Source organism: Oncorhynchus mykiss, chromosome 2, assembly GCF_013265735.2.
Source record: "Oncorhynchus mykiss isolate Arlee chromosome 2, USDA_OmykA_1.1, whole genome shotgun sequence".
Classification (NCBI taxonomy): domain Eukaryota; kingdom Metazoa; phylum Chordata; class Actinopteri; order Salmoniformes; family Salmonidae; genus Oncorhynchus; species Oncorhynchus mykiss.
Window position 1 is genome coordinate 15,633,984 of NC_048566.1, and position 26,616 is coordinate 15,660,599.

Below are 26,616 nucleotides of genomic sequence, written 5' to 3' on the forward strand. Positions count from 1 at the left end.
GGTAGTCACTCAACCTTGCCCCCAAAAGAGACCATCAGCTTATGGCTAATTACACCTACATGTCCAATCTACACAGTAGGTGCCTTGATGAGAAGGGTTAACTAGGGGTTGATTAATAAGAAAAGGAAACAGCAGGTTCCCCAACCCCTGGGGTCTAACCAGGGTTTTCTACTACTGTCTTACAACACATAACCCACGGTCTTCTCCTGTTCACAACAGACAGACACGCTGCTTTGTGCTTGGTAGAGTTGGACTCCTCTCTTGTACAACTCAAATGACTTTTTAATATGTTTTGTATACTGTATTTTTTATTATGAACAAATAAAAATCTTGAAACGTAAAACCTATTTATTTGTTTACATAGCTCGCCATCAGTGACTAAATCAAGGTATATAGTTAGTGTACAGTACATAGACAGACATTTCTGCCCACATCTATCACCGACAAAAACAGTTTAAACATTTGTCATTGACAGGCCCCTCTGGTCATTTTGAGTACAATGATCAAGAGTTACCTCAAAGATCCATTCCTGAACATTATTAGTGGAGCGGAGATGGCAGTTCTATCAAACTAAGAATTCTAGAAGCCAAAACATTCCATGGGGTGTTGGCATCCCGTCCTGTGTCTTAAGATGAACATTTGTCTGCAGGGCTTCACATGTTACAACCAGGTGCTCTCATCTTTTCTTGGTGGGTTTGGGGTTGTACCTATACACACACACACACACACACACAGGTTAAGTCAGGGCAGTGGCCATCCAGGCATCCCACCTAAACACTCAGGCTTTTAACATTCCTGCTAGATCAATCCTGGATGCATTTAGAACAAATATTAAAAATAGCCCAAATTAAGCCAGCGCTGTAAACCTCTGGCCTTGTTTGAAGAACTCAAACCAAACATCCTCCCTATAAACTAAGTCTGGGAGACGGGTTCAGGCCAGACCCAAAAACATAAAACCGCGGCTTGTTTTCTTAGTAGCCGGCGCTGTCCTCTGGCCATGCATGACTGAGTGGGCATCATGACTCAATGATCAAACAGCACAGTCTCGCTCCAGGCAGGCATGCACGCACACACCCTTTCTGCTTAGCCAGGGAAAATGCAGCAGCCCTAGCGTGTGCATACATCACCAGCATAACCCAGACAACCAGGTGTGACGCAGGAATCACTGGGCGCTGATTGGTCAGTGACAACAAGTCCAAACCGTCCCAAACGAAGATCCACCCACTCACATCAGGAATGTTTCTCTCTGTTCTGTGGGTCTTGGTCTAAACGGTCCTTTTCAGATGACTATTTGACAGGCGATTCCAAAAATGGTGTTGATGTGTATTGTACGTATGCAGGGGACCAGCTCATTTCTCCTTGAGGGAGAATACAGTTCTATCTAATGTGAATCATCGTTTAGCTGGGATAAAAACCTGAGATCAGCCATGTTGGTAGGACTACAGCTACAACCAAGGCTATGTTGCTGGGCAGTCAATGTTGTCTTGTGTTTCTGAATTGGGGTTAAGGGAATGAATAGATGAATGAATGTGGAGTAGTGAAGAGCTCAGCAGACAGCTTCTAGTCCCAGTCATCGTGTGGGCAGGCAGCTGTGTGTGCGTCAGCCTGTAGGGCGCTGTTGTCTTGTGTCTGGTAGTGACGTCCTTGAACACGGAGCAATGCCCCCTGGGAATGTGATGTTTGTGTAAGCTGGGTGCTCCAACCCTTCTGCTCCACTGCAGACTGCAGACGGAGTGGCTGACTTTTTCTACCTTGGGGGCTGGAGGGTTCAATATAATCAACATCACTCCACATTCATCCATTCATTCCCAGCCTGGCTCCAAACCTCTTCCAACCAATAGCCCGGGCTACAGCTTGGTTTACATTGTACTGTAGACTGTGGTGCTCTCCACCTGAAATAATGTGACCCAAATTGGTTTGGTGTTTGTAGCCTGACAAGCCTTGTCCTCGTACCTGAAAAGGTCATCTCCCAAAGTCTCCTCTTTCTTGTTCTGACGCTCATCCTGAAACACAGACACAGGGCTTTGACTCACAAACCGCCATCTCCTCTCTACCCAGCCTCAACCCCCTCCATCTCCTCTCTACCCAGCCTCAACCCCCTCCATCTCCTCTCTACCCAGCCTCAACTCCCTCCATCTCCTCTCTACCCAGCCTCAACCCCCTCCATCTCCTCTGTACCCAGCCTCAACCCCCTCCATCTCCTCTCTACCCAGCCTCAACTCCCTCCATCTCCTCTCTACCCAGCCTCAACCCCCTCCATCTCCTCTGTACCCAGCCTCAACCCCCTCCATCTCCTCTGTACCCAGCCTCAACCCCCTCCATCTCCTCTCTACCCAGCCTCAACCCCCTCCATCTCCTCTCTACCCAGCCTCAACCCCCTCCATCTCCTCTCTACCCAGCCTCAACCCCCTCCATCTCCTCTCTACCCAGCCTCAACTCCCTCCATCTCCTCTCTACCCAGCCTCAACCCCCTCCATCTCCTCTCTACCCAGCCTCAACCCCCTCCATCTCCTCTCTACCCAGCCTCAACCCCCTCCATCTCCTCTCTACCCAGCCTCAACCCCCTCCATCTCCTCTCTACCCAGCCTCAACCCCCTCCATCTCCTCTCTACCCAGCCTCAACCCCCTCCATCTCCTCTCTACCCAGCCTCAACCCCCTCCATCTCCTCTCTACCCAGCCTCAACCCCCTCCATCTCCACTCTACCCAGCCTCAACCCCCTCCATCTCCTCTCTACCCAGCCTCAACCCCCTCCATCTCCTCTCTACCCAGCCTCAACCCCCTCCATCTCCTCTCTACCCAGCCTCAACCCCCTCCATCTCCTCTCTACCCATCCTCAACCCCCTCCATCTCCTCTCTACCCAGCCTCAACCCCCTCCATCTCCTCTCTACCCAGCCTCAACCCCCTCCATCTCCTCTCTACCCAGCCTCAACTCCCTCCATCTCCTCTCTACCCAGCCTCAACTCCCTCCATCTCCTCTCTACCCAGCCTCAACCCCCTCCATCTCCTCTCTACCCAACCTCAACTCCCTCCATCTCCTCTCTACCCAGCCTCAACCCCCTCCATCTCCTCTCTACCCAGCCTCAGCCCCTCCATCCCCTGTTACTACCATTTCATGGTAAATACCATGTACTTCTATTCTAGGAGTGTTTGTGTGTCTCAGGGGTTGCTAAACAGACAGTAAGTATTGTAGTAAACAGCAGCTGAAGTAGGACTGTGTACCTCTGCTGCGTCTCTCAGCCACTCCTCCAGCTCAGAGTTCTTGCCTCGGTTGTGGGCCAACAGGTCTGACCCGCCGATGATGTTGGGCAAACCCTGGGCACCGGGAACTGGGACCTGAAACACACACACATTACTACACACACACACAGAAACAGAGACACTAACCATGAGTCCCATGACCCTGTGTTGTGATGAGCATTCTGGGGTCTACCTTGCGGAAGCGTTTAAAGTCCTTCCTGTTGACATTGCCGTGCGTCTCCATGGGGCGTGGTTTAGGTCTTGCCGGTGTTGCCACGGTGAGGGATTTGAACGCCACCACTATAAGTCTGCTGGGGAGATTCTCACCCCCTAAACCCTACATCACAACACACAGACCAGTTACTGACAGACCTAACTCTTCCCCACTGGCCCCTACTCCAGACCAGTTATTGATAGACCTAACTCTTCCCCACTGGCCCCTACTCCAGACCAGTTACTGACAGACCTAACTCTTCCCCACTGGCACCTACTCCAGACCAGTTACTGATAGACCTAACTCTTCCCCACTGGCCCCTACTCCAGACCAGTTACTGACAGACCTAACTCTTCCCCACTGGCCCCTACTCCAGACCAGTTACTGATAGACCTAACTCTTCCCCACTGGCCCCTACTCCAGACCAGTTACTGATAGACCTAACTCTTCCCCACTGGCCCCTACTCCAGACCAGTTACTGACAGACCTAACTCTTCCCCACTGGCCCCTACTCCAGACCAGTTACTGATAGACCTAACTCTTGCCCAATGGCCCCTACTCCAGACCAGATACTGATAGACCTAACTCTTCCCCACTGGCCCCTACTCCAGACCAGTTACTGACAGACCTAACTCTTCCCCACTGGCCCCTACTCCAGACCAGTTACTGATAGACCTAACTCTTCCCCACTGGCCCCTACTCCAGACCAGTTACTGATAGACCTAACTCTTCCCCACTGGCCCCTACTCCAGACCAGTTACTGACAGACCTAACTTATCTCCACTGGCCCCTACTCCAGACCAGTTACTGACAGACCTAACTCTTCCCCACTGGCCCCTACTCCAGACCAGTTACTGATAGACCTAACTCTTCCTCACTGGCCCCTACTCCAGACCAGTTACTGATAGACCTAACTCTTCCTCACTGGCCCCTACTCCAGACCAGTTACTGATAGACCTAACTCTTCCCCACTGGCCCCTACTCCAGACCAGTTACTGACAGACCTAACTTATCTCCACTGGCCCCTACTCCAAACAGATACAGACAGGACTTACTGAGGCTTCCTGTTTGACATCAGTCTCTGGCTCTTCCAGATGACCAGGGGTCACACCATTAACTGGTTTTGACTTGGGGGGGGGAGACAGAAGATGGAGGATAGTTCATAATAATAGTCACGTCATAGAAACCAGGGCTGGGGAAGGCAGTCAATTCAGGAAGTAAACTGAAATCACAATTCAGTGATTTTAAAAATGGCAGATATTTTCAATGAAACAGAAGTAGAAGCTATCAATTTTTAGATTTCAAATTAAAATCCCTTCCCGAATTGAGTGGCTTTAATATGAATTGATCCCAGCCTTGATAGAAACACATGATAACAAGCACACAATGACAGCTCCTCTCACCTCAATGAAAGACACCTCTTCGTCTTTGACCTCAGCTACAGGCTCCGCTCCCTGTCGTCTGCTGGCTGACAATCGCTCTTCTGAATCAAAGCCTGACCTATGATTGGCTGCGATTGGTTCCACTGAATAAACCCGCTGTTTCTTATTGGCAGAGGTAAGATCCACTGTCTCTAGGAGCGATTTTCTATTGGTTGAGCTCTTGTCTATCAGTTGAGACCTCTGGCCTTGATTGGTTGAACTCTGTTCCGTCAGCTTCAACCGCTGGCCTTGACTGGCTGACATGGGCTCATCCGATTCGTCCATGTCCTCAGACATGATGGACTCCAGTTCATCCATCTCTATCTCTGAAGCCCCACTCCCTTTAGTGTCCTCCTCCATCTCCTTCCTCTTCCTGGATTGGAGCCCCTGCTGGGCAGGGTTGGAGAACCCCTCTGACAGAGCCTCAGTCTGACTTGGAAACAGATGTGCAACTGAGCTGTGTTGGCCCTGGGACCTGCCTGTGGGGGGGTGTGTGGGGTTGGAGGTCTCTGAGTGCTGTGGTACTGTCCTCTTCATCTTCTCCTTCTCTTCTTCCCTCCTGGAGAACTTGGCCTCTGATTGGACAGTAGAGGACTCCTTGCCTTCCCGAGGTCTGAGAGAGAGAGAAAACGTTGGTGTCTGTATATATATAATATCACCATTAACTCAAGATTGATAAGCCACTGTGTGGAATTGTATGGATATCTCCAGAGAGCTGCACTTGCCTTTTCTTGCCAACAGGCTGGAAGAAATTAGTGAGGGCAGACTGTTTCTGGGGGGAACATTTCCGCGAGACCTGTTGTTTCTGGGAGGAGCGATTCTGTGGAGACATCGTCTGCACTCCTCCGTTGGTCCGAGGGGCTGTGGCCAGGAATCTGGTGATAGCATCACCTTTCCCTCCACCTAATATCATGATAATACAATGTCATTTAGCAGACCCGTGTTTTCAGTTTATATGGCCCACGCCAGAACTTTCCTACTGTAACTCTGACACCCACCCACTCTGTCATTAGAAACTATTCTACCTGGATGTTGTAGCTCTCCCTTTTTTCTGTCCGAGCCGCCACCACCAGCACTGTCTGAGGCGCTGAATGATGACATCATAGTCTCTGCCACTGTGCAGGTCCCGGCCAGCTCTCGGCCTGAGGGTTTGGGTCGGTTAAGATGAGAAGTGGTCCGGCTCTGGTCCCTCTCAGGGGTCTCTCCAACTGCGCTCACCCCAGCCACGTCCACCCTACTCGGGGATAAGAAAACACAGATCAGCCTGATGCACTCAAACAGAACTGTGAGTCAGGTTGTGTGTGTGTGTGTGTCTTACCCACTGATGCCCTGTGACGGCTCTGTGTTTACAGCATAGGCTGTGATGTTCTGAGATGCCGCTGGCATTACAGTCTCGTCCACTGGTGCATTCTGGGATAGCGTGGCGCCAGGGATGGTGGGTTTCATTCTCATGGATTCTGACCAGGGGAGAAACACATTAACAACGATACAAGTGTTGACTCCACTATATAAGTCCATTTCATTATAAAATCAGGAACTTAAAATAAACTGAGACTATGATTCACTGTATGAGAGGCCCACCCACCTGAGTCAGCCTTCTGATTGGAGGGATTGCAGTACTTGTCACAGCTGACATAGATGGCAGCCAATCCGATCTCAGACTCTGTGATGAATCGAAGACCTTTCCTGGTGAGTGTGAGAGATGGTAAATATAGACTGTGCTGACACAACCAGTTAGTCTCATTTCAGAGCTGCAGAGAAGAAGTGTAACACCATAACAGTGAATATACTTAGGAAAAGCTTTAGGAATGTCTCAATTGTTTGTGTAGTTCAACCCCCCCCAAAACAAATCTCCCTTTTTTAAGGTATGGAACACATTCAAACTGCACTCTGTCTTTATGATACTGCAATGTGTGTACCTCTGTAGAATCCTCCCCACAGAGTCTGCCCACTTCTTAGTGGAGTGGGACAGTAGTGCTTGGGAGTTTCCCATTGCCATGCCGATCACACAGCTCAATGGTGATTCCAGGAGTGACACAGGGACAGACCCCTCCTCCAAGAGCTGGCTCCTCCCACCTCCACAACTCACTGCCAAACTCAGACGCTTTTGCTGGAGAGAAGTGAGTGAGAGCGATTTATTATTATGATTATTATTCCAAAATAGTAGCGGTACGGGTAGTAGGGGTGACGGTAATGATAGTAGTTTAATGATATTAGGGACAGTGGTGGTGGTAGTAGTAATGATGATGGTAGTTGTGATGTAATGGTGATGATGACAGTTATAAGTCAGTTATAGTAGGTAGTCGGGAGAGATATTAGAGGTAGAAGTGCTACTAGTGGTAATGGTAGCAGTAGGGATAGAGGTAGAAGTGCTACTAGTGGTAATGGTAGTAGTAGGGATAAAGGTAGAAGTGCTACTAGTGGTAATGGTAGCAGTAGGGATAGAGGTAGAAGTGCTACTAGTGGTAATGGTAGTAGTAGTAGGGATAAAGGTAGAAGTGCTACTAGTGGTAATGGTAGCAGTAGGGATAGAGGTAGAAGTGCTACTAGTGGTAATGGTAGCAGTAGAGATAAAGGTAGAAGTGCTACTAGTGGTAATGGTAGTAGTAGGGATATTAGAGGTAGAAGTGCTACTAATGGTAATGGTAGTAGCAGTAGAGATATTAGAGGTAGAAGTGCTACTAGTGGTAATGGTAGTAGTAGGGATATTAGAGGTAGAAGTGCTACTAGTGGGAATGGTAGCAGTAGAGATAGAGGTAGAAGTTCTACTAGTGGTAATGGTAGTAGTAGAGATAGAGGTAGAAGTGCTACTAGTGGTAATGGTAGTAGAACGGTAGGGGGAGAGCGACAGAACAGGAGAGGGAGAGCGACAGAACGGTAGGGGGAGAGCGACAGAACGGTAGGGGGAGAGCGACAGAACGGTAGGGGGAGAGCGACAGAACGGTAGGGGGAGAGCGACAGAACGGGAGGGGGAGAGCGACAGAACGGGAGGGGGAGAGCGACAGAACGGGAGGGGGAGAGCGACAGAACGGGAGGGGGAGAGCGACAGAACGGGAGGAAAGAGAGAGCGGGAGAGACAGAGCGGAAGGGGGAGCGGGATGGGGAGAGGGAGGGAGCGACAGAATGGTAGGGGGAGAGCGACAGAACAGGAGAGGGACAGAACGGGAGGGGAGAGCGACAACAGGAGAGCGACAGAACGGTAGGGGGAGAGCGACAGAACGGTAGGGGGAGAGCGACAGAACGGTAGGGGGAGAGCGACAGAACGGTAGGGGGAGAGAACGGGAGGGGGAGAGAATGGGAGGGGGAGAGAACGGGAGGGGGAGAGCGACAGAGCGGGAGGGGGAGAGCGACAGAACGGTAGGGAGAGAGCGACAGAACAGGAGAGGGACAGAACGGGAGGGGGAGAGCGACAGAACGGTAGGGGGAGAGCGACAGAACAGGAGAGCGACAGAACGGGAGGGGGAGAGCGACAGAGCGGGAGGGGGAGAGCGACAGAACGGTAGGGGGAGAGCGACAGAACGGGAGGGGGAGAGCGACAGAACGGGAGGGGGAGAGCGACAGAACAGGAGAGGGACAGAACGGGAGGGGGAGAGCGACAGAACGGGAGGGGGAGAGCGACAGAACGGGAGGGGGAGAGCGACAGAACGGGAGGGGAGAGCGACAGAACGGTAGGGGGAGAGCGACAGAACAGGAGAGGGACAGAACGGGAGGGGAGAGCGACAGAACAGGAGAGGGACAGAACGGTAGGGGGAGAGCGACAGAACAGGAGAGGAACAGAACGGGAGGGGAGAGCGACAGAACAGGAGAGCGACAGAACGGTAGGGGGAGAGCGACAGAACAGGAGAGCGACAGAACGGGAGGGGGAGAGCGACAGAACAGGAGGGGGAGAGCGACAGAACGGTAGGGGGAGAGCGACAGAACAGGAGAGCGACAGAACGGTAGGGGGAGAGCGACAGAACATAAGAGCGACAGAACGGTAGGGGGAGAGCGACAGAACGGTAGGGGGAGAGCGACAGAACGGTAGGGGGAGAGCGACAGAACGGGAGGGGGAGAGCGACAGAACATGAGAGGGACAGAACAGGAGGGGGAGAGCGACAGAACGGTAGGGGGAGAGCGACAGAACGGTAGGGGGAGAGCGACAGAACAGGAGAGCGACAGAACGGGAGGGGGAGAGCGACAGAGCGGGAGGGGGAGAGCGACAGAACGGGAGGGGGAGAGCGACAGAACGGGAGGGGGAGAGCGACAGAACAGGAGAGGGACAGAACGGGAGGGGGAGAGCGACAGAACGGGAGGGGGAGAGCGACAGAACGGGAGGGGGAGAGCGACAGAACGGTAGGGGGAGAGCGACAGAACAGGAGAGGGACAGAACGGGAGGGGGAGAGCGACAGAACGGGAGGGGGAGAGCGACAGAACGGGAGGGGGAGAGCGACAGAACGGGAGGGGAGAGCGACAGAACGGTAGGGGGAGAGCGACAGAACAGGAGAGGGACAGAACGGGAGGGGAGAGCGACAGAACAGGAGAGGGACAGAACGGTAGGGGGAGAGCGACAGAACAGGAGAGGAACAGAACGGGAGGGGAGAGCGACAGAACAGGAGAGCGACAGAACGGTAGGGGGAGAGCGACAGAACAGGAGAGGGACAGAACGGGAGGGGGAGAGCGACAGAACAGGAGGGGGAGAGCGACAGAACGGTAGGGGGAGAGCGACAGAACAGGAGAGCGACAGAACGGTAGGGGGAGAGCGACAGAACATAAGAGCGACAGAACGGTAGGGGGAGAGCGACAGAACGGTAGGGGGAGAGCGACAGAACGGTAGGGGGAGAGCGACAGAACGGGAGGGGGAGAGCGACAGAACATGAGAGGGACAGAACAGGAGGGGGAGAGCGACAGAACGGTAGGGGGAGAGCGACAGAACAGGAGAGGGACAGAACGGGAGGGGGAGAGCGACAGAGCGGGAGGGGGAGAGCGACAGAGCGGGAGGGGGAGAGCGACAGAACGGTAGGGGGAGAGCGACAGAACAGGAGAGGGACAGAACGGGAGGGGGAGAGCGACAGAACGGGAGGGGGAGAGCGACAGAACGGTAGGGGGAGAGGGACAGAACGGGAGGGGGAGAGCGACAGAACGGTAGGGGGAGAGCGACAGAACAGGAGAGGGACAGAACGGGAGGGGGAGAGCAACAGAACGGTAGGGGGAGAGCGACAGAACAGGAGAGCGACAGAACGGGAGGGGGAGAGCGACAGAGCGGGAGGGGGAGAGCGACAGAACGGGAGGGGGAGAGCGACAGAACGAGCCAGAAAAAGGGAGAGTGCGAGAGAAAAAAAGAGACAGAAAATGAGAGACAGAGACTGTATTGAGAGTTAAAATAAACACATCACAGATTTTAACAACCATTTCCCCGAATACATAACTGATTGACCACAAATAACCAACCACCTAACATCATTACCTGATCTCCTAGCTGATGAGAAGAGGTGGCAATAAACAGGTCATAAAGACTAATGGAAGCCCTTAAATGATTTAGTCAGACTCTCACATTGGGGAGCCATGTGAGATGAATGCTGTTCTGTAACGTTGGATTGTATAATGGCTATGCATAGAGAGCAAGAGGCCGGCCAGTACCTGTTTGGAGTGAGAGAGGCAGGCCAGTACCTGTTTGGAGTGAGAGAGGCAGGCCAGTGCCTGTTTGGAGTGAGAGAGGCAGGCCAGTGCCTGTTTGGAGTGAGAGAGGCAGGCCAGTACCTGTTTGGAGTGAGAGAGGCAGGCCAGTACCTGTTTGGAGTGAGAGAGGCAGGCCAGTGCCTGTTTGGAGTGAGAGAGGCAGGCCAGTACCTGCTTGGAGTGAGAGAGGCAGGCCAGTACCTGTTTGGAGTGAGAGAGGCAGGCCAGTACCTGTTTGGAGTGAGAGAGGCAGGCCAGTACCTGTTTGGAGTGAGAGGCAGGCCAGTACCTGTTTGGAGTGAGAGGCAGGCCAGTACCTGTTTGGAGTGAGAGAGGCAGGCCAGTGCCTGTTTGGAGTGAGAGAGGCAGGCCAGTACCTGTTTGGAGTGAGAGAGGCAGGCCAGTACCTGTTTGGAGTGAGAGAGGCAGGCCAGTACCTGTTTGGAGTGAGAGAGGCAGGCCAGTACCTGCTTGGAGTGAGAGAGGCAGGCCAGTACCTGTTTGGAGTGAGAGAGGCAGGCCAGTACCTGTTTGGAGTGAGAGGCAGGCCAGTACCTGTTTGGAGTGAGAGAGGCAGGCCAGTACCTGTTTGGAGTGAGAGGCAGGCCAGTACCTGTTTGGAGTGAGAGGCAGGCCAGTACCTGTTTGGAGTGAGAGAGGCAGGCCAGTGCCTGTTTGGAGTGAGAGAGGCAGGCCAGTACCTGTTTGGAGTGAGAGAGGCAGGCCAGTACCTGTTTGGAGTGAGAGAGGCAGGCCAGTACCTGTTTGGAGTGAGAGAGGCAGGCCAGTACCTGCTTGGAGTGAGAGAGGCAGGCCAGTACCTGTTTGGAGTGAGAGAGGCAGGCCAGTACCTGTTTGGAGTGAGAGAGGCAGGCCAGTACCTGTTTGGAGTGAGAGAGAGAGGCTTGAGTTTGAGTTTATTTTATTTTTACAGGGACAGTGCACATTAATCAACGTTTCAGTAAAAGTGCCGGTTTTAGCCAGCCGGCTAATTTTCAACCGCAGTCCCAGGGTAGGTTATTAAAAACAATTGTCTATAGACAATCTTTGAGCAGTGAGCACACGCAGAGCAACATAGGACAAGCAAGACGTAGCATACAGACAGAGCAACATAGAACAAAAAGCAACAAGACAAAATCCATAAAAACAACAGTGTTTCCACACCTCACAAGCTAAAGACAACAGACAACACGGAAAGCGGCAATACACAGCTAGGGATTATGTTCACAAATCTGATTGACCTTTAGCCATGTTTTCATGTTTTTTTTTGGAAGTGTGATATGTGGTGCAGTTATGTGTGTCTGATGGCAGTGTATTCCAGACAAGAGAAGCTCTCACAGAGAAAGCAGACTGACTAAAGGTGCTTTCCCTTAAGGGAACTATAGAGTCACCTCTCAGACCTTGTGGATCTGCTGCCATATGTTTGGATTTTCTGTTTAACAAAAATACTGAGTGGAGGGGGAGCCAGGCCATTTAGGATCTTGAATACAAGACATGCGTCGGTATATTGCACAAGACTTTCCCAACTCAGGAGCTCATGCTTTCTGAGGATGTAACAGTGATGATGGCTATTGGGCGTTCTATCAAGCACTTTGAGAGCCTGTTTGTAGACAGACTGAATAGGTTTTAATGTTGTACAGCAAGCTTGGGCCCAACTAGTCAAGCAGTATGTTAAGTGGGGGAGTATAATAGATTTGAAGTACAGTTTTGCTACCTCTGTAGTCAAACAATTTTGTATGAATCGGAAATTAGCTAGGTTGAATTTGGTTATTTGAATTACCTTTTTCACCTGTTTATTTAAAAGAGAGATTGGAATGATGCCACACTGACACACACAGTTCTGCCTTCAAGGTAGATATTCATCCATCTCAAGGCATCGGGGGAAAAGTTGAACTTGGACAATTTTGTGATGAGAACCTCATGGTTAACAGTATCAAAAGCCTTCCTTAGATCCAGAAACACAGCCCCAACAATGCCCCCTTTGTCCATCTTGGACTTCACATTTTCCAGAAGAAAGCAGTTGGCCGTTTCTGTGGAGTGTTTCGCTCTGAAGCCAAACTGCATGGAGTGTAATGTGAAGGGGCTTTTGTAGAGGTGGGCAATCAGTTGCTCTGCTACACACTTTTCAACAACCTTCGACACCACAGGTAGTATACTAATGGGCCTGTAGTTACGTCAGCAGGGTCGCCCGATTTAAAGACGGACGTTATTATGGCCGACTTCCATACCCTTGGAAACACCCCCTGACCAATAGATGTGTTGGTGACCTTAGTAATGGGGCCAATGAGTGACTCTTTGTAGTTTTTGAGAAAGGTAGAGTCCAGCCCAAACACATATTTGGCTTTAGAGTTCTTTAGTGAGCTAATCACCTTGGTCACCTTTGACTCAGAAACCTCCCTTATGATGAAGACAGGTTGAGTGTCATTTACTAGCACTGAGCCCAAGAAACCAGTGGAGGAGTTCTGTGTCAGTACCCTGACAAAGTCAATAAAGTAGGAATTGAAGGATATTGCTATTTTGACTGCATCTTGTGTTAGATTGTTATTCACCATGATTTCTAGTCTTTTTGCAGTGTTACTATGGTCTTTCCCTGTTAACTTTTTTCAATTCTCCCAGATCAATTTATAATTTCCCTTTGCTTCACCAATTATGTTAATAAAAAGTTTTGCCTTGGCCTGTCTGATTTCTTTCATCACCTTATTTCTCAACATGGTAAACCTACGTCTGTCATGCTCTAATTTGGACTTTAGGGCTGTTTTTAAGAGCATAATCTCGTTCTTTCATCAATTTCCAGATTTCTCCATTTAGCCAAGGAAGAGTGCTCTTTTGGCCAGGTTTGGATTTGATTTTCTTTAGGAAACCATTTATTGTAGTCTTTCACCTGACTATCAGCTTCCACATCTGTATAGGACAAGAGATCATTCCAGTTAATTCCATTTTCAAAATCATTTAATTCACTCTTAGGTATTCTTAGTTGATCCGGCTTTCTAACAGTAGAGGTTAAACCTGTTTTTTGAAAGCTTTCTGACTATAAGTGTCAGATTATGATCAGATAGCCCAGTAACCATACTGAATGATTTAGTCACTCGCTCTGGTTTATTACTGGACACCAAATCAATCTGTGTTCGCCTGTCATCCCAGCAAGGACGCACTGAGATTTCAGTAGAGCAGCTACATAACTGACAATCATGGCAATGTACTGGAGATAAAACACATAATTGCGCTTTAAATCTTTGCATGAGTTACTTAGCTGGGGTCGGCGTACACCTGATGTTTTAGATAAAATAACAGCATCTGTAGAAGCTTTATTTTGATGTATTACACTTATATTTTCTTGAATGTTGAATATTTCTGTAGTTTGAATTTGGCGCATGGGAATTTCACTGGATGTTGTCAAATCGATCCCACTAAAGGGATTGGCGCGTGAAGGGATCACTAAGAGGTTAACAGCTTCTACTCCCAAGCCATAAGACGGCTGAACAATTCATCAAATGGCCACCCGGACTATTTACATTGACCCCCACCCCTTTGTTTTCACACTGCTGCTACTCGCTGTTTATTATCTATGCATAGTCACTTTACAAATTACCTCGACTAACCTGTATCTCCGCACATTGATTCGGCACCTCGTTATTGTTATGTAATTTTTTACATTTTACTTAGTGTTACTTTTTTCTTCTCCATAATTTTCTCTCACACATTAGTTTATTGAGTAAATATTTTCTTAACTCTATTTCTTGAACTGCATTGCTGGTTGTAAGGAAGCATTTCACGGTCCATACCTGTTGTATTCAGCGCATGTGACTTTGAAATGTTGATTTGTTTGCAATGTGAGCGAGAGAGGCAGGCCAGTACTTGTTTGGTGTGTGAGCGAGAGGCAGGCCAGTACCTGTTTGCAGTGTGAGCTAGAGAGGCAGGCCAGTACCTGTTTGGCATTGAGGAAGAGGAAGGTCTTGCCAGTGAAAAGTTCTTTACGTTCTGGCCTCTCTGTCAGATCCACCTCATCCTTATTCAGACTGGGCTCGTCTATCTCTGGAAAGAAACTATTAACACATACAAACAGTCCTTCAATAACGTTGAAGGGATAGTGAGAGATTTGGGCAATTAAAAAAAAACTATTTCATCAATTTCAGAATAAGGCTGTAACATAACAAAATGTGGAAATGCACATATAAAATGAGACCTGGATGAAGTGGCAGCTATTATTGTGTGGTTTGTGGAGGTGAGCAGCAGCCTTGTGTGTGGTGTCTCTTAGTACCTCTCAGCTTTTGGAGGTGGTTGTTTCTGTCGCAGGGCTTCGGTGAGCTCAGTGAAAAACTCCTGCTTGACTATGGGCCGACAGCACAGCAACGCACAGATAGTCTGCATGGGGAGAGAGCACGTTCTGTATGTACAGATGAATTAACACACACACACACACACACATAGTTTGTGGTCATGTGCTGACCTTGATGGTGACTTTAACAGTGGGCATGACCAGGTGAGTGCAGTCCTGTGTCCAGGTGTTGGTCAGCCGGCCACCCAGAAGATGCAGGGTCTGAGACAGAGAGACCTTCCCTTCATTATCAACACAGGACGAGCACACCACCACAGTTACCTGCTGCACACTGAAGAGAGAGAGAGACATTTCAAAATATAGATCTCTAATTAATTTCCATCAAAATTCTTATCATTGCATAAATGTGGGTGCACACCTGAATTTGCTGTGAAAGACCCCAAATGTCACTCTGTCCCCTGCCGTCAGGCTGCGAGGGGTGTCTCCAGACAGACGCTCCTCGTTAACAAACGTGCCATACTTAGAACTGTCCTTCAGGGTCAGGGCCTGGCACACAACACAACAACAGTCTGTTGGTTACATCTACTTTATGAAAAACTCTCTTAACCAAACAATACAAGATGTGGATTTTGATAACCCATAAAAACAAGTGTCGCCTTATGTAACACATGCACAACATTAGGCAAAAAACCCAGCTCTGTCTACAAGACAAGATTCATGCTGGCTAGTTAGGATGGTGAACAGTACGAGAGCACCTTCTACTGCAAGGGAGACATGACAGCATTTGATGGACTAGGGACAGAATGTAGGCCTATATATTTTTCAGTTAAGTTTTTAGGAGTTGTAGGGTAGTGCTCTGGTTATGCGGGTATGTAGGGTGTGTGGGTAAAACTAGTTATTACTAATAAAGGATATCCCCCCGTCTCTCTCTCACCTGATCTGTAGCAGTGAGGTGAGCATGAGCCCGGCTGATGGACTGGTCATTGGGCAGGATGACCTCACAGTTCTTACGCCCCACCACATACTCCTTCTCTGGCAGGAGGTAGTGGGTGACACCTGAGACAGGATATGTCATGAGATTGAATCATAAGAAAAGTAATGTTCTTATTCAAAACAACTGGAGGATGATTAAGGACTTAATCATCATATGTTATGCGTTAGATAGAAGATTACCAACTGCAACAGTGTAGGACTGCACGTTAGCTTGCTAGCCAGGTGTTGGATGTATTGTGTCATAGGAATAATACTAGCTAGCTAATTAGATGGCTAGCTATCCAAAAACGTGTAATAGTTTTAATTCTCATCTTCTAAGCGCTTATTCTGATACTCCAAAGTACACTGAGAAACATAGCTAGCTAACATCTAGAACGAGCTGTCAAATGTAGCTAGCTAATGTTGTTAGCTGGTGGGTTGGTCACCCGCTATGGCTAAGATAGCTAACGTTACTGTAGCTAACTAGAGCTGGGCAAAACAAAAGTTACCTCCAGATTCTAAAGGGTTCAGTGTCCACATGTTATAATACACTACGAGCTATGGAACGAACCCCCGAAAATGTGCTCTTCTCTGTCAATAACTAGCTAGGTATACATCTACGAATAGTAAAATATCTAATGCGAGTCCGAGTTGCATACAGTCAGAGCGAAAGTCAACATCAACTTCCTTTCAAAATAAGAGTCCCAACTGTGGGCATTGATATGATGCCGCTACTTATCAACTGAATCCAGTGTAATTGTGTACTATGTAGTCCCCCATACAGTGATGCCTGCCAATGGTTCTTGAGAATATGTGGACAAAACAGAAAGGCCAATGTCTGACTGTGCTTCAAATGTGCTTTATGTAGTGACAATATCAGTGGGGTGTATTCATGGATGCCAAGGGAAGAAAAAAACACAATTATTTATCTTTCTATCACACCGGAGAAATTATCCGAGCGAGCGAAACAGCGCCCATCTGTCTCTGTATGTGTAGGCCATCTAACTAACGTTGTCTGATCGAAAATAGTATGACATCATTGTCGCCTGTATGGACTCCCTTGATAAAAAAACAAGTATACAATAATAGCCCATGTTGAGCTAACTGAGTGAGCTCAACTGTGAATGGTGTCAAGGGAAGCCCGTTTGGATTTGTCTTCACTCTAATCACATCACATGGAGAGCAATACCTAATTGGTCTTGTCTACACTTGACACTTACATGTGACTTCTGCTATCAGAATACGAAGCAAGCTCGCTACTGAAAGCGCATACCATGGGGGACTTCATCAGCACTCCTCCCACAAGTCTCCAGAAAATTGTGTTTTTGGACAGAGGCACCTTTTCATTATAACATTGGAGGAAATACATTCCTAGTGTACGGGGAACGTGTTTGCTGGCCTCAAATGCTAACCAGCTAGTTAATATTAAGAAAAATGATTTTGGGGGGGCTTGAGTTATGCTAACTCATTTGCAATCCCTTTAGCGTTGCTTGCTATCTTAGCTGGCTACTTAGCTACAATAGTTAGCTACTGCCATCAGTTGTTGTTGTGTTAGGGTGTGTTCGTAAATTCACTCTAGCTATCTACTCCGATTTCAGTGTACTCTCATCTGAATGTTTTATTTATTTATTTCACCTTTATTTAACCAGGTAGGCAAGTTGAGAACAAGTTCTCATTTACAATTGCGACCTGGCCAAGATAAAGCAAAGCAGTTCGACACACACAACGAGTTACACAAGAAGTAAAACAAACATACACTCAATAATACAGTATAAACAAGTCTATATATGATGTGAGCAAATGAGGCGAGATAAGGGTGGTAAAGGCAAAAAAAGGCCATGGTGGCAAAGTAAATACAATATAGCAAGTGAAACACTGGAATGGTAGATTTGCAGTGGAAGAATGTGCAAAGTAGAAATAAAAATAATGGGGTGCAAAGGAGCAAAATAAATAAAATAAATACAGTAGGGAAAGAGGTAGTCGTTTGGGCTAAGTTATAGGTGGGCTATGTACAGGTGCAGTAATCTGTGAGCTGCTCTGACAGCTGGTGCTTAAAGCGAGGGAGATAAGTGTTTCCAGTTTCAGAGATTTTTGTAGTTCGTTCCAGTCATTGGCAGCAGAGAACTGGGAGGAGAGGCGACCAAAGAAATAATTGGTTTTGGGGGTGACCAGAGAGATATACCTGCTGGAGTGCATGCTACAGGTGGGTGATGCTATGGTGACCAGCGAGCTGAGATAAGGGGGGACTTTACCTAGCAGGGTCTTGTAGATGACATGGAGCCAGTGGGTTTGGCGACGAGTATGAAGCGAGAGCCAGCCAACGAGAGCGTACAGGTCGCAATGGTGGGTATTATATGGGGCTTTGGTGACAAAACGGATAGACACTGTATAGACTGCATCCAATTATTTTATTTTTTTGAATTTTACCCCTTTTTCATGGTATCCAATTGTTGTAGTAGCTACTATCTTGTCTCATTGCTACAACTCCCGTACGGCGATACACAACCCAACCAGCCATACTGCTTCTTAACACAGCGCATCCAACCCGGAAGCCAGCCGCACCAATGTGTCAGAGGGTACACCGTGCACCTGGCAACCTTGGCTAGCGCGCACTGCGCCCAGCCCGCCACAGGAGTCGCTGGTGCACGGTGAGACAAGGAGATCCCTACCGACCAATCCCTCCCTAACCCGGACGACGCTAGGCCAATTGTGCATCGCCCCACAGACCTCCCGGTCGCGGCCAGTTACGACAGAGCCTGGGCGCGAACCCAGGGACTCTGATGGCACAGCTGGCGCTGCAGTACAGCGCCCTTAACCACTGCGCCACCCAATTTGTTGAGTAGGGTATTGGAGGCTATTTTGTAAATTACATCGTCGAGGATTGGTAGGATGGTCAGTTTTACAAGGGTATGTTTGGCAGCATGAGTGAAGGATGCTTTGTTGCGAAATAGGAAGCCAATTCTAGATTTAACTTTGGAATGGAGATGTTTGATGTGGGTCTGGAAGGAGAGTTTACAGTCTAACCAGACACCTAGGTATTTGTAGTTGTCCACGTATTCTAAGTCAGAGCCGTCACATGTTGGGCAGGCGGGCAGGTGCAGGCAGCGATCGGTTGAAGAGCATGTGCCAGAGAGCAGAATAATTTATGAATTTACCAATGCTGTTGAATATGACCAGTGTCAGTAAACTTAGGAACATTTTTAAAACTCAATTGTTGCCAGCAGCACAGTTAGTCACAAACGCTCTAGACAACATGAAAACAGCCTCACCACTTCTACTAGGGCGAGTAAAATGGTCAGAGTGAGGTGTTCTATCATTTGTGTGTGGAAGTAGCTTGCCAACTTTAGCCAGTTAGCTTGGGTGCTTGACTGCTGTTGTGAGGTCAGAATGCTCAGATCAACCCTTCTCCTCAACCAGAGTGTCCAGTGTGTGCTCTGAACGCTCATGCTCTGAAATTATAAATGGCTCATTTGACAAATTCCAATACTTTGAATTTATGAAGCACAGAGCGTACTCTGGCACTCCAGAATGAATTGACGAACACACCCTTTTTGATCGTATTTAGCCTATTCCACCATCTGTAGAATGCATACTGGCATTTGAATATAGTGCGGGAACGGACACAATGTGGACATGGTGGACACATTTAAATGTAAATGAGGAGTCATGACTTGTTCGGAATTCCATGATCAGAACTCCATTATCAGAATACATAAGCTGCATGAACTGTCAAGTGTAGACACGGCTATTGACAGAAACAACTTGAATTGTTGCATCTCATTGTGTTGTTTTCCTCCGGTGGCTAGCTAACTAAAATTGTCCCTTTTCTAAATTCGCCAAGGATGGAGATAGGGATTTGGACCTGTGATTTTACTTAATTCTCTGTACTGGCTAATGATTACGAAGGTGATTCTGATCCAGCCATAAATTCATACATTGTGCCCTTGGCCTAAAAGCACGGAAGTTCGATATGTAGCTAGCTAGAAGTAGAAAGCTAATGTTAACTACCTAACATTGCCCATGAAAGGAATTTAGGCTAGCGAGCATGCATTTTAGCCAGGTAGCCTAGAACAACAAAAAATAAAGGTGTGTACTTTATGACAGAATCATAGACCATTTCATCAACATGAAGAGAGGATTGCGGCATTATGTTTTTTCTGCTTGCATGAATACACACACACACACACACATACACACACACACACACACACACACACACACACACACACACACACACACACACACACACACACACACACACACACACACACACACACACACACACACACACACACAGAGAGAGAGAAATCAGAACCATGGACAGCCACATCATATTTAGCTTACGTTGATTGAACTAAATAGTTTTTGGTATCTTTAAGTTGTCACTGTATTATATTAAGAAGAGGTGATTTGATGATGTTGAAATGGTGAAGTTGAAATGTTGCCGGAATAGTGGAAGCAGCTACTATTATCTTTGCGACTTGGGGTAACTTTCCAATAGTTGTTTAGTAGTCTGAAAATGTCGGAAACTTTAACTTGCTTGACCATGCTGTAGGTCTTGTAACTGTTTGTTCCATGCAATATGCTTTGTGGACTTCACCGGACGGAGGTTGCTCTCTGTATAATGTTTCAGGTAATGCAGAATGCAGACTGTGTTGAAGTAACAATGTTTATTACAACTACAGGGGCAGGTAAATGACAGGTTAAGGCAGGCAGGGGTCGATAATACAGAGTGGTGAGGCAAAGGTACAGAACGGCAGGAAGGCTCAGGATCAGGTCAGGCAGAGGTCGGTAATCCAGAGTAGGGGCAAAGGTACAGGACGGCAGGCAGGCTCAGGGGCGGTCAGAGTGGTCAGGCAGGCGGGCTCAGAGTCGGGACAGGCAAGGGTCAAAACCAGGAGGGCAAGAAAAAGAGAGACTGGGAAAAGCAGGAGCTGAGACAAAACACTGGTTGACTTGACAAACAAGATGAACTGGCAACAGACAAACAGAGAATACCGGTATAAATACACAGGGGATAATGGGGAAGATGGGCGACATCTTGGAGGGGTGTGGAGACAATCACAAGGACAGGAGAAACAGATCAGGGTGTGACTGATTTTCTGATCAAACAAATTTATGAAGCACAGAGCGTACTCTGGCACTCCAGAATGAATTGACGAACACACCCTTTTTATCATATTTAGCCTATTCCACCATCTGTAGAATGCATACTGGCATTTGAATATAGACAATCACAAGGACAGGTGAAACAGATCAGGGTGTGACACTGATTTTCTGATCAAACAAATTTATGAAGCACAGAGCGTACTCTGGCACTCCAGAATGAATTGACGAACACACCCTTTGTATCAAATTTAGCCTATTCCACCATCTGTAGAATGCATACTGGCATTTGAATATAGTGCGGGAACGGACACAATGTGGACATGGTGGACACATTTAAATGTAAATGAAGAGGCATGACTTGTTCGGAATTCCATGATCAAAGGTGTGGTTGAATTTATTCTGTCACTGTGTCCTCTTACTGTCTCTGCCTTTAGGCCTATATATCACGGTGGCAAGGCAGGTGAACTAACAGGTTACAGAGCAAACAAAGGTTGTAATATGGCTTTTTTTCTGACTTGGCTTCCCCAGTGATTTTGCTCACGCACCACTCTACATGCACAGAAGAAGAACAGAAGGCATTTGAAACGTATCTGTTTATTTAAACATCGGGTACATGTAGGACCTAGGTACTAACATCTTGTGGATTAAAAATGTCCAATGTAACATACATGTATGAAGGAAATTCAATAATGCAATGAGTCTGATTTGATAACCCCTTCCCCAATGTTTCGGTGTCACTGTGCCATTAGCTGCTGTGGCTGTGTGAGTGGATTGTATTACAGTAATTCTTATTCTTTGCTGTGTTCAGGCCTTGACTTGGGCAGGAGCTGTTTCGTTATCAATGTTCATAAACTTCATTTAATCTACTCAGTCTGCAACCCAGAGTTTGTAAGATTCGGGTTGAATGAAACAGACAAGAATCCCAGTTTACAATAGTCAAATTGTTTATTCACGAGAGCACTCTGAAGTCCATTATACAAAGACATCCATCCATGGAAACATAAATGTTATACAAGAATAAACCAAACCAATACCTGTATTTACATTCGAAACTCATCAATGACTGTTTTAGGCCTATATCCAGTTAGAACTCTTCCTGTTAGGATTTCCATCATAATCTTCATGAAAGGAAAAGTCTGTCTAAACATTGAAGATAGTCTCATCTAACATTGGCTCCTTGTGGTTAAAAGAAACGGAGCCATCTCCTAGGCCTTGAGATCTGTATTCGTCATCCCACTGGTCGGAGCTTGGAATCGGTCCGTATCTCACCATCTGTTGCATCATTGACCTCTCCAGAGTTCTGGAAATGAGACCTCGCATACACGGAATCAAACAACAGCCACATAATACCAACAAAGTCATACAGGTGAAGGTTGCCCATAACACAGTGATTATGACATGTTTCCATTTCCCTAACATACTGTCAAACCAATTTGTTAGAGAATTATCCATCCCAGAGTTCTCTGCTAATTCGTGAGCTAATGTGGTTAAACCAGCCAGGGCCTTGGTCACTGATCCATCTGGAGCTGTGTTATCGGGAATAAAAGTACAACATTCCGATCCAAATATCACACACACCCTTCCCTTCTCAGCCAGTAGCATATCCAATGCTATTCTATTCTGCCATACCATCAAACTAGTTGCAGCTGTTTGTTCTGCTAACCCTTTTATCACATCTCTAGTATAGTTGATGAAACACTGTTGGTTATAGTAGATATAATTTATCCAATCTACATTTTTATTGAGAGTTGACCACCAGAAGATGCTTGATTCCAATCCAGCCAATATCTGATTCCTAACCTTGAACTCATCAGGCACCCCCCTTGGGACCCCAATGCTATCAATGTAAACTCTATTGTCAAAGGACCCTGACGGAGCACTCCTTCTCTCTCTTCTACCTGGCACTAGGTCTTTGTGTTTGATAAGGGTAAAGGGCATGCCTAACTGTACGAATGCACAAATACCGGTCCAATTTGTAGGCAGGTTAGGCCACAGCTTCATACCTCCACCAGACATCCGCTCTAGGCCTTTTTATCTTACTAAAGTCCTTGGAACTCAACCACCCAGTCCGGTCCCTCATTGTCCCGTTGTTCTGTCTCCTAGTCCTTTGGTGCAAAAAGTGACAATTTTATTACATTTATTTAACTTGGCAAGTCAGTTAAGAACAAATTCTTATTTTCAACAATGGCCTAGGAATAGTGCCCCCTGTTCAGGGGCAGAATGACAGATTTGTACCATGTCAGCACAGGGGTTTGAACTTGCAACCTTCCGATTACTGGACCAACGCTCTAACCACTAGGCTACCCTGCCACCCCAATCAATCCCAGAACAACAGCAAAGGACCTTGTGAAGATGCTGGAGGAAACCGGTACAAAAGTATCTATATCCACAGTTAAACAAGTCCTATATCGGCAGAACCTGAAAGGCCGCTCAGCAAGGAAGTGCTGGACTGCTCCAAAACCGCCGTAAAAAAGCCATACTATGGTTTGCAACTGCACATGGGGACAAAGATCATACTTTTTGGAGAAATGTCCTCTGGTCTCATGAAACAAAAATAGAACTGATTGGTCGTAATGATCATCGTTATGTTGGGAGGAAAAAGGGGGAGGCTTGCAAGTCACACCATCCCAACCGTGAAGCACAGGGGTGGCAGCATCATGTTGTGGGGGTGCTTTGCTGCAGGAGGGACTGGTGTACTTCACAAAATAGATGGCATCATGAGGATGGAAAATTATTTAGATATATTGAAGCAACATCTCAAGGCATCTGTCAGGAAGTTAAATATTGGTCGCAAATGGTTCTCCAAAGTTGTGTCAAAATGGCTTAAGGACAACAAAGTCAAGGTATTGGAGTGGCCATCACAAAGCCCTGACCTCAATCCTATAGAATATTTGTGGGAAGAACTGAAAAGCTTGTGCGAGCTAGGAGGCCTACAAACCTGACTCATTTACACCAGCTCTGTCATGAGGAATGGGCCAAAATTCACCCAACTCTATTGTGGGAAATTTGTGGAAGGCTACCTGAAACGTTTGACCCATGTTAAACATTTTAAAGGCAATGCTACCAAATACTAATTGAGTGTATGTAAACTTCTGACCCACAGGGAATGTGATGAAAGAAATAAAAGCTGAAATAAATAATTCTCTCAACTATTATTCTGACATTTCACATTCTTAAAATGAAGTGGTGATCCTAACTGACCTAAGGCAGGGAATTTTTACTCTGATTAAATGTCAGGAGTTGTGAAAAACTGAGTTTAAATGTATTTGGCTAAGGTGTATGTAAACTTCCGACTTCAACTTTACCCATTGCGTGCCTGAACATATTTCTTTAGCAGATGCACTTTAATTTAGATTACGAGGAAGTCTTTTAATGGCTGCATTGTCCAACAATTGCTTTATGATGCAATTACATTAATACATTCATGCATATCAGTCATTATGTATAACAAGAGGTTCTATCACATATGATGAGTCATTAAAGCTGGAATAATTAATTGAAACAATAACAAAGTGGCTAACCCCGCCTGTGTTTTGGTAAAAAGCTGAGGGATGGGCCTGGAGAAGTTAAACCACTTTCAAATTTAAAGCAAGAGCTATGTATGCAAGGACTGACCATCCATGATATGATATGGATGGGGTGGCAGGGTAGCCTAGTGGTTAGAGTGTTGGACTAGTAATCAAAATGTTTCATGTTCAAATCCCTGAGCTGACAAAGTACAAACCTGTCGTTCTGCCCCTGAACAGGCAGTTAACCCACTGTTCCTAGGCTGTCATTGAAAATAAGAACTTGTTCTTAACTGACTTGCCTAGTTAAAAAAGATCAATATTATTGTTTTAACCATGTTTTGAGGCTGTACAGTGTTTGTTTACATTGACTTTGTTTACAAACATTGGAGTTTAACAAGCCTATATTTTGGGTTAAGATGGTGTATGACAGCTGAACTAAGCTAAGTTACATCTTTCAAGAATCAATGGCTGTATATCTTTAAGTCCTAAAATGGATGTAGTAACTAACTAGCTTTAAAATGTGTTTGTGAGTATGGCATCACTGTGTTTCACTGACCTTTATAATGAATGTCATTAAATACCTTAGAAACATGCAGCCATCTAATTACGTAGATATAGGCAATGTTATCCACACTTTTTCAAAGTTTTGTTTTGTGCGTGTGTGAGTCAGAGTTTATCTTGTAATCTGTTGTTTATACACATTAATGCTCTTTCTTCTTGAAATTGTCTGCATTTACCACCTTGGGTGTCCTGATAACACTCACAAATCAACACACACACACACACACCGTGGGTGATACACACAGGAGATATAGAGATCTATGGTGCAGCTGTGAAACCATATTGATATATTCTGTCCTATCCTGGGTAAGCAGCATCTGATAGATATTCATATCGTCTGACATCAGAAAACCCACCCACCCAGTATACACTACTACCCACATCAGTTAAATTGACATTGTGATGTGCAATACATTTTTCCTAATGCTCTCAGAAGCATGTACAGAGTGGTGTAATGCAAAGTACTACTTAAGTAGTTTTGGGGGGTAAGCCAGACAAAATTAAACGGGCCTATTTATATAATGAATATGAATTCAGAAGACAGAAATTATTAGATATTCAAGTATTAGACCTCTCACTAAAGGCTTCAGTCATACAAAAGTTACACTTAAATCAGAACTGGTTCACTAGGAAATTAATAAGAATGTCTCACCCGATGTTCAAGAATGGACTTTTCCCCTTTATTCAGATTATAAACTTGCACTTTCAGTTATTTGAAAAGGAAATTATCTCCCAAATATTGCTATTTTTAAAACAAGCCATAGAAAGTCAGTTGCAATTTCAATTTAATCCACCAGAAAAAAACAGAACAACAAATATTGTGGTTAAACTCAAATATACTAATAGATTTTTTTTAAACATTTTTTTTTTGAAAACATGTTTAAAAAAAGTTGAATCCTTGCAAATTATACACACATGCAGCTAACAGAAATATATAGAAATGTCTGCTCTACCCAAAATTACAACCAACTAATTGCACAATTACTGCAAAAATGGAAGAGGAAAGTGGAAGGGGGAAAAGGTAAGGAACTTGTCTGTCGGCCCTGCCTTAAATACCATAATTGGTTAAAGAAAATTGTCATAAATAAAAAGGTATACCAGTTTCATTAAAGGACCAAAAAATGGACAGCTGTGCCATATAGATTGCGAAATAGTTGGGAAGAGATTTTCGACGTACCGATTCCATGGCACATGGTTAATGAACTGATACACAAAACGACTCCGGATTCAAAACCAATATATGGGGGATACAACCTTCCCAGCTCTGCAGATTTTTTTAACCCCCTTTTTTCTCCGATACACAACCCAATCAAGCCGCACTGCTTCTTAACACAGCGCGCATCCAACCCGGAAGCCAGCCGCACCAATGTGTCGGAGGAAACACCGTGTACCTGGCAACCTTGGTTAGCTTGCACTGCGCCCGGCCAGCCACAGGAGTCGCTGGTGCGCGATGAGACAAGGATATGGGACTGGGATGGGCTGCTATGGCCATGGACCACTTCCTATCTGTGGGACTGGGATGGGCTGCTATGGCCATGACTCACTTCCTATCTGTGGGACTGGGATGGGCTGCTATGACCATGGACCACTTCCTATCTGTGGGACTGGGATGGGCTGCTATGGCCATGACTCACTTCCTATCTGTAGTACTGGGATGGG

The 26,616-nt window shown here is 46.6% G+C and overlaps 1 protein-coding gene across 2 annotated transcripts; it reads right to left on the reverse strand.

Moving 5' to 3' along the window:
* Positions 1–330: 330 nt before the first annotated feature.
* Positions 331–16,491, reverse strand: nbn (nibrin). Of its 2 annotated transcripts, XM_036939053.1 has the most exons (17): positions 16,288–16,491; positions 15,741–15,862; positions 15,225–15,352; positions 14,978–15,137; positions 14,789–14,892; positions 14,456–14,573; positions 6,795–6,985; positions 6,461–6,561; positions 6,194–6,332; positions 5,901–6,109; positions 5,601–5,778; positions 4,858–5,488; positions 4,510–4,581; positions 3,434–3,577; positions 3,223–3,336; positions 1,954–2,003; positions 331–707 (listed from the first exon to the last, which is right to left on the reverse strand). In XM_036939053.1, the coding sequence occupies exons 1-17, from the start codon at positions 16,316–16,318 to the stop codon at positions 677–679; spliced, it is 2,523 nt and encodes an 840-aa protein (XP_036794948.1). In that variant the 5' UTR covers positions 16,319–16,491; the 3' UTR covers positions 331–676. The 2 variants fall into 2 exon arrangements, with proteins under 2 accessions (XP_036794948.1, XP_036794956.1); XM_036939061.1 differs by lacking the exon at positions 4,510–4,581.
* Positions 16,492–26,616: the final 10,125 nt, after the last annotated feature.